This window comes from Spinacia oleracea, chromosome 4 (assembly GCF_020520425.1).
Source record: "Spinacia oleracea cultivar Varoflay chromosome 4, BTI_SOV_V1, whole genome shotgun sequence".
Lineage (NCBI taxonomy): Eukaryota > Viridiplantae > Streptophyta > Magnoliopsida > Caryophyllales > Amaranthaceae > Spinacia > Spinacia oleracea.
In genome coordinates this window covers 5,401,671-5,416,023 of record NC_079490.1, presented here as the reverse complement: position 1 = coordinate 5,416,023, position 14,353 = coordinate 5,401,671, and the positions used below count along the sequence as shown (strand labels likewise).

Below are 14,353 nucleotides of genomic sequence, written 5' to 3'. Positions count from 1 at the left end.
GGCTAAAACCATTTGCAACATATGAATAACTTCTTAACAGCATAAGAAAACTAACATAAGCTATTGATGCCAAAACGTGCTGCTAAACTGCAGACGATAATACACATAAAACCACAAAACCTACCAACCAATACGACACAAATGTCACACAAAACAACCCTTTCTGAACCCTAAAATTATTCTTTGTACTCAACCTAAAATTGTTCTTTGTACTCAACAATCTTGTCCAAGATTGTTGATACAACATCTTTACACTCTTTCAGAACTTGTATACTCTTATTGAGCTTCTCTCTCTTGCTTGCCACGGCAGGAGACTCTTCCAGCATCCTGTCTGCGCCTCCTCCATAAGGACCCATCAATTCGCCCACAAACTCATACTCCAATTCCTTATTTACCAAATTTTGAATACTAAACACCAGATAAAGAACCGTAGAATCCACCAACCTATTCAAAACAATTCTCCAATATGATTCTATCCGCATCTTCATGTCAAATGCTTGCTTTGCTAAGTGCTTGTAGTCTTTCAAATGCTCTAATTCAACCTTCCCAAACCCTTCAAGCTCCATACCAGTCACCTTCGCACCCCAATCAGACCAATGTAGTTCTGCTTTGCCTTCCACAATACTCATAAACTTGTCTTGATTCAACATAAGCCGATTCCAAACAGATAGGTAATCTGGATTACAAGTATAATCAGAATACATCTCCATTTGCACAATCTCCTTAACACGAGCAACAGACTGATCCTTCATCCTAGAAATCAGATTACTAGCAGCTCTTTTGCTGAAGCTCTGAAGGAGTGGGTACTTTTCAGAATGTCCTTTTCCTACCGAAATCACTACACCGTCAATGTATCCCCAGACCTCAGTCACGAACTTAACCGGCGTTTGAGATATTCCCTTCACTTTCTTCTGCAATGCAGCGAGAAAATCCGAGCGGGAAAGGAAATCCGGTAACCTGATTCCTTTAGCTTCTTCAAGAACTCGAATCTCTTCCATTAGGAAATTACCTGATTTATTATTAACATCATTTTCCTTTGATTGCATTAGCTTCAAGAACCCACCTATCATCTCATTCAAACGAGCTGTGCAATGCATTGTCGTATCATCAGGGTACTTGTCATACTCTCCTCGGATTAAAATCTTCCTTAGGGAGTCCTTCACCGATCCCACAATCTGCATAAACACTACCATAGCTTCTTCCTTTGAGGACAATTTACGTGGCATGTTGTTCAATTCAGCAACATAAACATTCAACTTTTCATCGATCTGCTTGACAATGTTAGGCAAAGTCTTGGAGATGATGTTAGCTTGTATCTGAACCAACTTCCGAGACAATATCGGTACTCCCACAATCGACTTATCAATCCTCGACAACAAGGGGTGGGACCCAAACAGCCTCGCCTCCTCCAACCGCGCTTCCTCGTACGTTTCCTCCCCTATCCTGTTCCGTACACACACGTACCCTAGACCAACACTAACATCATCATTCGTCACCTTCTCTAACAACCATTCTGGAGCCTTATCAGATTTTGTGACAACAGCAAGAGTCCTCTGCCCAGTTTTATCCACACTCTGTGACATCATAATTGACTCACAAGTCGAAAAATCAACAGTTGCAGATATAACATTCAGAATAATACTCTCTTCAGGAGTAATATACTCCATTATAATCTCCCTTATCTGCTCATAAACATTTTCTGGTTGTCCACGTACGGGTACACGAGTGATCCCAGGAAGATCAACCATTGTTAAGTCAGGAACACCTTGTTTCCTAACAACAAGTGTTATTGGAGTATTAGATATCCCCTTACCATTCCCTGTAATTTCTTGAGTAGCAGAGTTAATTGCTTCAGAAACATGGGTTTCATCAGTCTGCATGACTTTACCCATGTACTCAAGGTAGAAGACAGGTTCTGGGTTGGTGTGGTTTTGTAGGGACATAATAAGTGGGACCCTGGTGCATATTCCATGACCCCTAGGAAGGCTGATTCCGGCTAAGGACTCAAGTACACTTGATTTTCCTGATGATTGGTCGCCTATTACAACAATTGTAGGGAGATGAATGCCTTCTTCTATGGTTTTCAGCTTTCTGAGTTTGTCAACTGCATTAAGTAGAGGACGGATGTGGTCATTGTAGGGGGAAATAAGTGGTGGTGTGATTGGGGTAGAAGATTTTTGTCTGATATGACGACGAGAGTGAGAATTGCTTGTATTATCGACATCGTTTTTGGTGTTGGATGAAAAGATTAACATACACCAGAATGCTACTGAAGAACAAAGAATACAAAAACCCAACCAGAAGAATGGTATCAGTAGGTAAAAGTACAAGGAATCTGTTTCTGTCATCTTTTTGGTTTTGCCGTTTTGGTAAATGAAACTTGGGTTATTTTGTGATGAACTTCAATGAATCAATGAAGTTTTATACTGATTTGTTTTTGTGGAAGACTAGGAGATTACTGCAGTACGGAGTACGGTTAATTTGATAGAAGTTGGAAAGTTGCATGTAATTCAAGTACAATGCATTGTACAGTATAGCTGTATGTATGCCTGTATAGTGCATAAAACACAGAGTAGCTCTTAAATATAATAGCTCTTGTAAACCAAACGTCACAGTAAAAACTCAGTACGTTTTCGAGATTTGTCTTACGGCCATACGGGGCTTGAACAAACTTTTTCGGTCTGGGAATTTGACAATACGGAATTAATTGCCAAATTGATAATCTGTTGAGGATAAATATCATACTTCATATAGAGTTATGTTATACGTAGTACGATATGAGATAACATAACTCTATTTCATATGATATTCTATCCTCTAGGATAACTACGTTACCCTCAACATAATCTAATATGCCAGCTAAATCAAATGGTTTCAATTTGTTTCGGATCAACGAGATTTCACTACATTCACGCAACAATCAATAACAAGATAATGATAATTGTAAATCAAAGAGTGTAGATTTGATTGAAATTGAATTAAATTAAGGTTCGAATATATGAAAGTATTTCAGAATTCGCACCTTTTTTTTTTCGATTCGACACTGCACGCAAAAATCGTCGCCATTGGTAAAACAGAAGAAAACTACTCCGTACGAGTATAAAAAATGGCTTCGCCCAGGCTCGAACTGGGGACCTTCAGTGTGTTAGACTGACGTGATAACCAACTACACCACGAAACCATTGTTGATAGAGATTACTGGTTAATTTTAACTTAAACCAAATTCTACAATTAATTTTGTTAATTTTTAAATTATTTTATTATTGTAACCTAAAGAAGAAATTGTCTTACTTTCTTTCTTTTTTACCGTCAAAAAAAAGAAAGTAAGACAATTTCTTCTTTAGGTTACGATAATAAAATAATTTAAAAATTAACAAAATCTAAATTTTACTACTCCATATCATATTTCTAAATGTTTTGTTTGCAATTATTTTCTTTTTATATCAATACCCCACATTAAAATGTGTCCACCGGATTATTTTCTTTCAAGAAATGTGTTCTTTGAGGGATAATGGATTTTAGGGTGCGTTCTATTCACTTAATTTTCACTTATTTTTATGAACTTATCTTATCTGAACTTACCTGGACTTATTAGAACTTATCAAAACTTATTTTAGTTATAAATTATAATAAGCCAACCCTTATTTTTCCGAACTTATCTGAACTTAACTAGACTTATTTTTAAAAATAAATGGAAAAAGGTGAACATAACAGAGTCTTATATTGAAACTGCCTACCCAACTTATCTTTCATCTAATTGATTTTGAATATATTTACATCTTTTCACTACTAACCTACATATTATATGTTATGTTTATTTACTCAATCACTCTAAGCATACAACCAAATTAAATCATAGACAAGAATAATATTTTAAAATCCAAAAATCTTATACCAAAACAAAATAAAAGTTGTTGGATTTAGGGGTGAGTTTGAGGCTTGTGTAGCTCAAACTCACCCCTAAAAATAATTAAACAGTAAGTGTGAGATTCATGATGAAACACATTCTTGTAAACCCTAGCCAAGGTCGAATGTTTTATGATCAACCATTGTTATCGGGAAGCTAATCAAGCGGCGGATTTTATGGCGGTAAAAGGAACTTCTTGTAATTCTATGTCGTTGTGATTTTTGCCTTTTGACCATTCTCTTTCCCTCATCATCCGTAAGGATGCTTTAGGTTGGCCCATTCAAAGGGTTTAACTTGGTTTTTCTTTCCTTATCAAAAAAAAAAAAAAAATGATGAAACACATTCATGGGGCACTGGAAGAATGTCTTTGTTACCATGTTTATCATACGGTCATAGTCCTTTTAATTCAAAAACTTATTTTTATCAACATGTAAATATAGTCCCTTTAAAAAAAAAAAAAAAAAAAAGAATTGTACACCAAGTACTGATAGTTTGACGCTCATCAGCATCCACATGCCAAGGCCCAAGAGAGAAGTTCCAAAATGTATTCTTCAAAGCTAATGTTGCCACCAGTCACCAGAAATTAGCTTTTTTTTAAAATCCAGCCAATTCGGCCAGGAAAAATGAGTCACATTACATTAGAGATTAGACGAGGAAGTCCAAATACATGCCTGGCATGTATTTGCAAAAACATGTCAGCCCCAAAAAGAAAAGATAAAAGTAAATAAAATATGGTTTTGGGGGGAAAACAAAAACGGTACAGTAAATAATTGTAACGGGTGATGATGTGGAGAGTCTGAGTTGGCAAATTCATTTCCTACCTTTGTTGGTTTTATTATTAGAAAAATGGTATTGGTATTACAAAAATGGTACTAAACTTTTTCTAAATGAAATTCATTTTCCTCAAATGGTACTCGTTTTGTACTAAATTTAATAAAGTGGTATTAATATCACAAAAATGGTGCTAAATATTTTTAAATGGTATTCATATTACAAAATTGGTACTCAATTTTTCTATATGGTATTCATTTTAATGATTATTGATGGCACGTTGGCAAACACACCTCAGTAACAGGATCCAAGTTGGCAAATGGGGTTGACTATTCAACAATTTCAAAATGGCTGGGAAATTACAAACAAGCTCATGGCATGTATTTCATAATACGGATTTTTCATGAAATACCCCTCAATTTTCACGAAATTCACCAAATGCCCCTCGACTTTCAGAAATTCACCAAATGCCCCTCACCTTTAATATAATACCCAAACTACCCTTACTAATGACGCGCCGTTAGTGCTCCGTTAGCCAATTTTCAAATTCACCAAATACCCCTATTTTAATACTAATTTCACCAAATACCTCTTTGTTGGAAAATAATTCACCAAATACTTATATTTTTAAAGAACAATTTTGATGCACAATCTCTCACGCTGTTTACTTCAAACGACATTAGCAGCTTAGAAGTTGTGGAAATATGCTATTAGTCGTGTATGTGGTAACTGGAAATCACTTTGTTGGGGTGGATAGGGATGGGAATTTGCTCATTTTGACATTTCCACGTTCCCACATGGTATGCAAATGAACATACCCCCCCCCCCCCAAAAACAGACAAAGGTCCTTAATCAAACATAGTTTTATAGAGAATCCATGATTCAAACCCACGTCCATCATTTTATTCCATAGGTGCGATTGTAAATGTTTCAATGAAGAAGAAGAAACTGATCTAATGCAGGATAAATATGGCGCCTCTTCAATGCAAAGGTACTCAAGAAACAGGCAATTCTTAATAAGGCTTTCAACCATTTCTGAAGTTATATTCACGTCATTTAGACTCAATGATGTAATAGCGTTCCTGAAACCAAAAGTGGTTGCCTTACAATATTCATCTGGAAAAGTATAACGCTTTTGTTCTTGTTGATAATACGCCCCTGGTGGTTTCAAGTGTAACACTAGCAGCTTCTTTGCTCGTTTGGCTATTGCATAATCCACCCATTTATCAATATCATATTGGAAACTATTATCCAGATCAAAAACAACCTTGAATTCATTTATATAAGGACCTTGATGTTCATCCACAACATGATTTACCCAACTTACGAATTTCGGTCTCTCTTCATCAGCAACTTTTGAATTGTATTTGATATTTTGCATTGCTAATGGATCTTCGACAACCAAACTAATGAGATTTTTTCTTTTGATTTTTCCATAGGTGCAGGGGGATTAATCTCCAAATTCTCAGATCGCAAATGTGATCTCCTAGAAAGCGGGACAACTCCATCACGGGCTCACGGCCATGGAATATCTGAATACCATGTCAAAATTGGGACCATCTTCAAAAATTGGACATTTGGACCCACCTCCACGCATCTAAGCAAAGGCAAAAATTGGACCTTTGGACCCACCTCCACCCTAATCGATAGTCACAGAACCCAACAAAGCCGCCGCATCCGCCACCGTCGATAGGTAAGATCGACCCATAAACCGTCTTCCTCACTCCTCCTGTCACCGCTAAACCCATTTCCGAGCCTCCAGCCGCAATTCCTGAAACCCCCAAGAAATTCGCCGGGAAGCATAAAATAATTTCTGAAGAAAATTGGGGGATTAAAGATGGGTTTTCCAGAAGTTTATTGTTGGTTTTGGGTTTCAAAAGAATTGATTTTGCTTTGAGGAATAATTGAAGACAGGACTGACGAATTTATCCGAAACCTTCAGAAGTTTTTGGGTGTTTTCCAGTGATTAATGGATGCAGTTAAGGTTGATGAATAAGGAAGAACAAGGGGGAGAGAGAGAGGAGCAGTCAGCAGGGTGGTAGGGAAAGGTTAAGGCTCCAAAAAACAAAATAAGGGCAAAATAGTAAAGTCATGCTAACGGAGACTTAACGTCTGTTAAGTGTAAGGGTAGTTTGGGTATTATATTAAAGGTGAGGGGCATTTGGTGAATTTCTGAAAGTCGAGGGGCATTTGGTGAATTTCTGAAAGTCGAGGGGCATTTGGTGAATTTCGTGAAAATTGAGGGGTATTTCATGAAAAATCCGTTCATAATACATGCCTGGCTGCGATTTTGACTCCCTCGAGATTAGACAGATTTGTAAAATATAAATCATACACCAATTCACTGAAAGCAACAGGCATAATCAGGCAATGTTTGGTTAAATCAATGCAAAGAATTGGAGCGCATTACTAATGGGATACAGTTGACAATGTAAATAGCCCAGCATGAGTGTGAATACTCCTATAGTCCTATGTGATATGATTGACAATACAAATTGTGCATTCAGTTAGCTTTGACATTGACTGGAAACCTATTCTACTTTCTGTTATGTTCTTCCTCCCCTTTCAATCCCAATTTGTTTCCCTGATTCTGGTTGTATTGACCTGATATCATACGTGCACATTTCTTTCAAGCATCTAAGAGAATAAATCAAGGTAAGAGGAACACTCATCTTAATACCATTCCTACCTACTATATGCAAGCTGCGTTTCTTCCCATCTCCACCCTTAATGACCTAGATAAAATTTGTAATAATTTATTATGGGGTGAAGTTGAGGGCAGAAATAGAATCCATCTTGTAGGCAAGGACACGACCTTCCGGCCAAAGGAAAATGGTGGCCTTGGTATTAGGAGTCATAGAACCATGAACACCATAGCCATGGCCAAGTTAGGTTGGATAGAATCCCCCACCGTCACTTGCTCCACACGAGATGTATTGTTGATGACCCATTCTGTCCTACTTGTGACCAAAAGGTGGAAACTTCCATCCATGTAATGCGCGATTGCTCAGTTGCTAAGGGGGTTTGGGAGTGTCTGAATACTGACCAAAGTATGGGGGGAAGGGGGTATTAGTTCTTGGGTTAGTGTCAACTTAGGAAACCATGACATTAGAGGGGGATAAAGTGTAATGTGCTCTTTTCTTGTGTGTTTTGAATTGTGGAAGCAACGTAACAACCAGTTGTTTAATGCGCGCTATAGATGTTCAAGCCTCCCATATTCTCATAGATAAAGCCATCAAGCTAGCCCAAGAATTCCTAGCTGCTAGGAATACCCCCATAACAATAGGAAAACCAGTTGCTACCCACCAAAGTATAACTCACTGTATGGGGTTTGATCATGTGTATGTGGATGCATCATTTATCAACTCTAGCTGTCCATCAAGGACTTTGCAGGTAACTGGTTGCAGTGGTTTCAAAAACAGACTTACACCCTTAATTCGTTGCAAGTGGAGCTGGCTGGTATTAAAGAAGGAATATTGTGCGCAATACGGGAAAACTACAAGATGGATTGTCAAAGGGCTATTGATCTTATACAACGGACCCAATTGGGCACAGTGTTATCAATTTATCATATGTGCACATTTCTTTCAAGCATCTAAGAGAATAAATCAAGGTAAGAGGAACACTCAACAGTACTACAATAGAGTTAAAGTAGCATCCAACAGTGTTGCTATCTGATATTCTTGCACCATGATGCAGAATTTTAACACAGACAACCATTTTAGGTTCAAGTATCTTATGCATAGTGGAGTATTTGGTTTTTGAAGCTAAGAACAGTGTATATATACTCTATAGTTGTGGAGATTGGAGAAGATGACGCTGACTCTATTTCTTTATCAAAAATAAAAGTTCTGAACAGAAAAGTAAAAGCTAACCAACATGCTATACACATTGCACATAACAAATGACAATGCAGGATCATGTAGGGAAGTTGAAAGTAAAAAAGGGAAACCATGGAAATACCTATGAACAAGGCAACATGGAAGGTTGTACGTTATCTCAGGACGCCGTTGACCAGAAGCCAACCTGAAGTTGGTACCATCTGGCAAGTCAAACACTCCAACCTGAAGGTTGAAGGGCAATCCTTCGAATAGAAGATCCTCCTTAAAGTCAACAGTAATGCACTTGTTATAGTGCGGAAAACTCGTTCTGGCAAAAAAAATGCAGTTCCTGTTGCCCTCCGCCTTTGTGAAGACATTACTAGCAGAGGCAGCAAAAGAAAAATCATAGCCCACAAAAAGAGATAGATCACCCAAACTAACAACCTCAACCCAATCTCTGGTTTGTACCCTTAATTTGTAAACTTTGATTCGAGATTCAAGTACCCAACACTTTTCATATCCAAAAGGGACAAGCAAATATAAGCTACCGGAATCTTCTACCAATCGCTTCCTCCTTTGAAGCAATAGAATCCCTTCCCCATCCATGTTGCAAATAGGAGGTGGTGGTACTGCAATTTGAGTTAATTCCAATGAACAAATATCTACTGTAAAGGCTCTTCCTTTAGAGTCAATAACACACAATTTGCCTCCCAAATTGACAATATCATCAAACCTAAAGTCTTTATCATCCTCCCCATAATTAATTACCCTCCATCCTATAGGATCAGGGTCTAACTCAGACCCTAATAACCTCAACAATCCAACTTTCCCTCCAGCTAAAAGGGCACCCACAATAACATTATTATTCTCATCATCATCACTACTCATAGGATAATTAATACTAACATAATTATAATCAGCTACAACAACTACTTTATCAACATCCAAATAACCATTTGAAAATTGAAACCCTTGTTTATGATTAGCAGCAACAATGCCATAAAACTTAGAAATTGGACAAACTTTAAAATCAAGCATATTTTTCACCTTAGAGAAATTTCTAAAACTACACCTCGCAGCTAGTTGGTGAGGAACAAACCTTTTAGGAAGAATCTCCTCAAACTCAGCAATCAATGGAGAACACCAATTTCCCAATCCATAACTCCCACACTTATTCCGACAGTGGATTTGGGATTCATTGGGGTGAAGTGTATATACGGTTCTTTCTGTTAGTATAAAAGAAATTTGGCGTTCTCGCTTTTTTGAATAAACGAAGGGGTAGAGTAATGGAGGTTCAGGGATTGTAAAAGCCTTAACTTTTTCTTTTGATTTTGAGGAGAGAGAATTGCGCCATGGCTTGCAAACTGACCGGAATCTCAGCAAGTCTAATCGGAATTGCAGGCGTTTTCCGATTTCAGATAGAAGCTCCGGTGGGAGGGCCGACCAATCAACCACCGTTTGCTTTCTTCTTTTCACTCTTCCTCCTCTTTCTCCCATAACTAGAGGTCTCGTGATTCTAAAACTATTTGACTAAATCTTTTACGGAGTACTGGTTTATTAAAATAACTAGATTAAATTTCGTGCACGCACGGATTTTGATCTTTTTTTTTCACAAAATATTTAATCGAATATCTCCCAAACTACTGAATAGTTATATCATTTTTAACATTGTCGTTTAAATATATTCATCTAATGTGCATATTTAAAATGTTAATAATGGTAATTTGACCAAAATATTGAGTGATATATTTTCCATTATTAATATAGCGATTTGACTAAAATATTACCAATTTAGAATAATTATTATTACGTCGAATCTATTATTGCCATAATTTATAAACTAATTTTGTTTCCATACATAAATAGTTTATAAAAAAAGTAGAGAATATAAAAATAAAATAAAACAGTTTGAAAAGTGGATTTTGGCGGAAAAAATCGCACCAGGAATTGACACGTGTCATTTCTGGTGTCTCTTTTAGTATATAGTAATAGATTTTTTCAATAGTAACTAAATAAAAGACTCGTGATTTTAAAAAACGTGAAAATATAAAGGATATTATGAAAAAAATATAAATTCAAAGTTGTGTAGAAAAATATTCAAATGAAATAAATTTGCATATTATAATACAAAGTTAATGATTAGTTGTGTACTTGTATGTAGATCGATCTAACAAAGTTAACCAAACACGAATGGCTGACCCAAGACTGAGTTTAGAAAAAAAATCCGAGCATAACTGAGTCGGTCAAATGCAACATAGTTTGAATTGAGTACAATTTTGACAGATGGACTTCTAATGTAAGTCTATTTACAACGTATTATTTTTTTTAATTAACATTCGTACTTACCATGTATTATATTATTAACAATACACATAAATAAATCATATCGTAAAGGAAAAATAATATTGATTCAGATTTCCTCCAATAATATATGTACTAACATTTATGTTAACTGAATCATATTTTTACTTCATTTTTATCTTAGTTTCCTGAAAATGTTTATGTGATTTTTTTTAAAGTAAAATAAATTAAAATATTTTGGCGAAAACTACACCTTAGATTGACAGATAATATACAAAGTATTTAAGTGAAATCTTATCATATACCCCGCGCGTACAACATAAACATATTTTTAGTGAATCAAAAAAATTTGTGTGCTTGTGATCTACGGTATTTTATTGTACATCCAACCTAACGCGTAAAATGTGAAAAATATAACTCACTCAAGATAAAAAGTAACCCATAATAAAGATAAAAGTGAATCCGACCAAAGATATAAGTGATTTTATTCGAGAAATAAAGTTACATTACTCAAGGACGCTCTTTGATTAACAATCAATAACAAAATAATGATAATTGTAAATCAAAGAGTGTACATTTGATTGAAATTGAATTAAATTAAATTAAGGTGAATATATGATAGTATTTCAGAATTCGGGAAAAAAATGGCTTCGCCCAGGCTCGAACTGGGGACCTTCAGTGTGTTAGACTGACGTGATAACCAACTACACCACGAAACCATTACTGATCTATCTCTGTCATCTTCTACTTTATGTACATGAAACTTGGGTACACTAGGAGGTTACTAAGGTACAGAACTACAGAGTACGGAGTACGGAGTATGAATTTGATAGAAGTTGGAACGTTGCATGCAATTCAATACAATGCATGTATCTACGATCCCTTGTAATACTTTTTCTTTTTAACTAGCTTTTGTGTCCGTTCTTCGCACGGGCTTTTACTCACTTGAAACTTGAAACTATTTTTTTGAGGGAGAAACTACAATTTTTCAAACAAATGATAAACTACATGAAGCCCAATTATACAAGCTGCTATTATAATGCTTAAAATAAAAAAATACGGTAATCCACCTACGAATGCATATATTTACAAAGAGAATGCCAATTTAAACCCGCAAAAGAATGGTTTCATCTAAGATGGATCAATAATTTTGCTGTCTAAAATTGTAGAAAATAGTCTCTCATAACTGAAACCATTTTCCAAAAATTTAAAACAGTCTTTCATCACCCCCTTGTTTAACATGGTCCATTTTCACCTTATAATCCAATCCTTTGATAGAATATCTTATTGCTGAATTCTGCACATTGATGTCAATAATAATTATGAACCAGTAGTAAAAATATCAACTGTTCATATATACATATAAATGGAATTCAACTTAAAATAGAGTGAAAGAGATAGAAAGTCACCAGAGATCTTGAGGCACCCGACAACGTTCAATTGTGCCTTGATAGTTTGGGATGAGAAATGCAATCCAAGTGAGTATCTGCAAATGAGGTACTTATAAGGGATGTTGAATTTGTAAGGGGAGGTGGAGGGAGAAGAGGAGAAGATTAGGAATTGAAGAAATTAATTCATTACTTCATTGAATTAAATTGAATTAAATTTGGAGGTTATAGAAGCTGAAATGGAGGATTGAAAGCCATGTGTCTTCAAAATGTTGTTCCTTACGTGTCCGCTACATGTCTTCAAAATGATGTTGCTTATGTGTCCTTGAAATTGAGATGGTTATGTTTTTTAAATACTAGGTATTGATTTTCTCGTTTTCAACTTTATTTTTTACTATCCCTTGTAATATTTTTTCTGTAATATATAAATTTACCTCTTATTCTACTTTCACTTTCCGATCCTTCCTTGTTTATTCTTTAATTAGTTCCCGTTCTTTCTTATTTGATTGGTCATATTTACGATCTCCTATGTCGATTCATGTTAGCCAACCCCAAATCATTTTAAGACCTTTGCTTTGTTGTTGTAGTTATTGTTGTATGTATAAAATGAAATAAATGTATATTACCAAGTACATAAAATAGGCTGTGCTTCCTCAAAATACTATGAAAAATATGACTTAAACCAAATTCTACAATTTGTGGACTATGTTTTATAGTCATATACGGAGTATGAATTAATTTTGTTAATTTTTAAAATATTTTATTATCGTAATCTAAAGAAGAAATTGTCTTACTTTCTTACTCCTTCACAAATCTAAATTTTACTATCATATTTCTAAATGTTTTGCTTGCGATTATTTTCTTTTTATATCAATACCCCACGTTAAAATGTGTCCACCGGATTATTTTCTTTCAAGAAATGTGTCCTTCGAGCGATGATGGATCTTAGGGTGCGTTATATTCACTTAATTTTCACTTATTTTTATGAACTTATCTTATCTAAACTTACCTGGACTTATTAGAACTTATCAAAACTTATTTTAGTTATAAATTATAATAAGCCAGCCATTATTTTCCCGAACTTATCTGAACTTATGTGAACTTATCTAGACTTATTTTTATGAATAAAGGGAAAAAAATGAACAGAACAGAGTCTTAGACTGAAACTGCCTACCCAACTTATCCTTCATCTAATTGATTATGAATATATTTACATCTTTTCACTACTAACCTACATATTATATATTCTGTTTATTTACTCAATCACTCTAAGCATACAACCAAATTAAATCATAGACAAGAACAATATTTTAAAATCCAAAAATCTCATACCAAAACAAAATAAAATTTGTTGGATTTAGGGGTGAGTTTGAGGCTTGTGTGGCTGTGTGGATGCCTGGGTGGTGAAGGAGCGGAGATGAATTTTATTTTGTATCATGCGAGGCAGGGATTAGGGTTGAATGGGGATGAGTACTATACACTATCGTAGGTAGCGGGGATGGAAATGACCTTTTTAGGCGAGTATGAAAGTGAAGGGACCATCCTCCGCACACGCCTTGATTTGGAGTCATCTTTACCTGGATAAAGAAGATGGTGTGGGAAAGTGTTAATTGATCGAGTAACGGAGTAGATGATGTACTTAGTATTAGTGGTATGATTATATTATCCAAGTAAAGATGGTTGAAAATAACTTTATGTTTGATCGACATGCATGAGTGATGAACGAGGGTCAAAATAATTTTTGGGTTGAATATGAGGGTCTCCTACAAATTTTCTTCAAGTGTGGTACATTTGGATTTTGCGCCATTTTTCCTTCAGAGAAGAGCCCATATGCATATTGATTGATTACATTTTTTTAATAAAATAAGACACGAAATGGGAAAGTAACATATTTATCCATAGTTAATTAGAATATGTATAAAATCTATTTAGATAACAATTGTATATAACTATAGTTTAGATTTCATGCAAAATTAATATTTTGATCATAAACTGTGCATCGCCCGGATACTATAATAGTTAATTACTGATTGTTGGGAAGTTAAAACAAATTTCAAATTCAAAAATTAAAATTTTAAACGACATTTCAAATTTCGGTTTAAAATTTGCCATAAGAGATGAATCTTTTAAGAGTGAGGTGACATATTTTTAAGTGGTGGTATGCA

At 35.3% G+C, this 14,353-nt stretch overlaps 2 protein-coding genes and 2 non-coding genes across 6 annotated transcripts; all 4 read right to left on the bottom strand.

Moving 5' to 3' along the window:
* Positions 1–194: 194 nt before the first annotated feature.
* Positions 195–2,348, bottom strand: LOC110805136 (dynamin-related protein 4C-like). The gene has a single exon (XM_022010757.2). The coding sequence runs from the start codon at positions 2,346–2,348 to the stop codon at positions 195–197; it is 2,154 nt and encodes a 717-aa protein (XP_021866449.2).
* A 759-nt stretch (positions 2,349–3,107) lies between these two features.
* TRNAV-AAC (transfer RNA valine (anticodon AAC)) lies at positions 3,108–3,181 on the bottom strand. The gene has a single exon. It is a non-coding gene; the product is annotated as a tRNA-Val (tRNA).
* Positions 3,182–4,042: 861 nt separating this feature from the next.
* On the bottom strand, positions 4,043–10,011 carry LOC110805135 (F-box protein SKIP23-like). 3 transcript variants are annotated; one of them, XM_056827805.1, is made up of 2 exons: positions 8,642–10,011; positions 4,043–4,578 (listed from the first exon to the last, which is right to left on the bottom strand). In XM_056827805.1, exons 1-2 carry the CDS (start codon positions 9,994–9,996, stop codon positions 4,536–4,538), a joined length of 1,398 nt encoding a protein of 465 aa, XP_056683783.1. In that variant the 5' UTR covers positions 9,997–10,011; the 3' UTR covers positions 4,043–4,535. The 3 variants fall into 3 exon arrangements, with proteins under 3 accessions (XP_056683783.1, XP_021866445.1, XP_021866444.1); XM_022010753.2 differs by lacking the exon at positions 4,043–4,578 and adding an exon at positions 5,542–7,022; XM_022010752.2 differs by lacking the exon at positions 4,043–4,578 and adding an exon at positions 5,543–6,449.
* A 1,434-nt stretch (positions 10,012–11,445) lies between these two features.
* On the bottom strand, positions 11,446–11,519 carry TRNAV-AAC (transfer RNA valine (anticodon AAC)). Its single transcript has one exon. It is a non-coding gene; the product is annotated as a tRNA-Val (tRNA).
* Between the last annotated feature and the right edge of the window lie 2,834 nt (positions 11,520–14,353).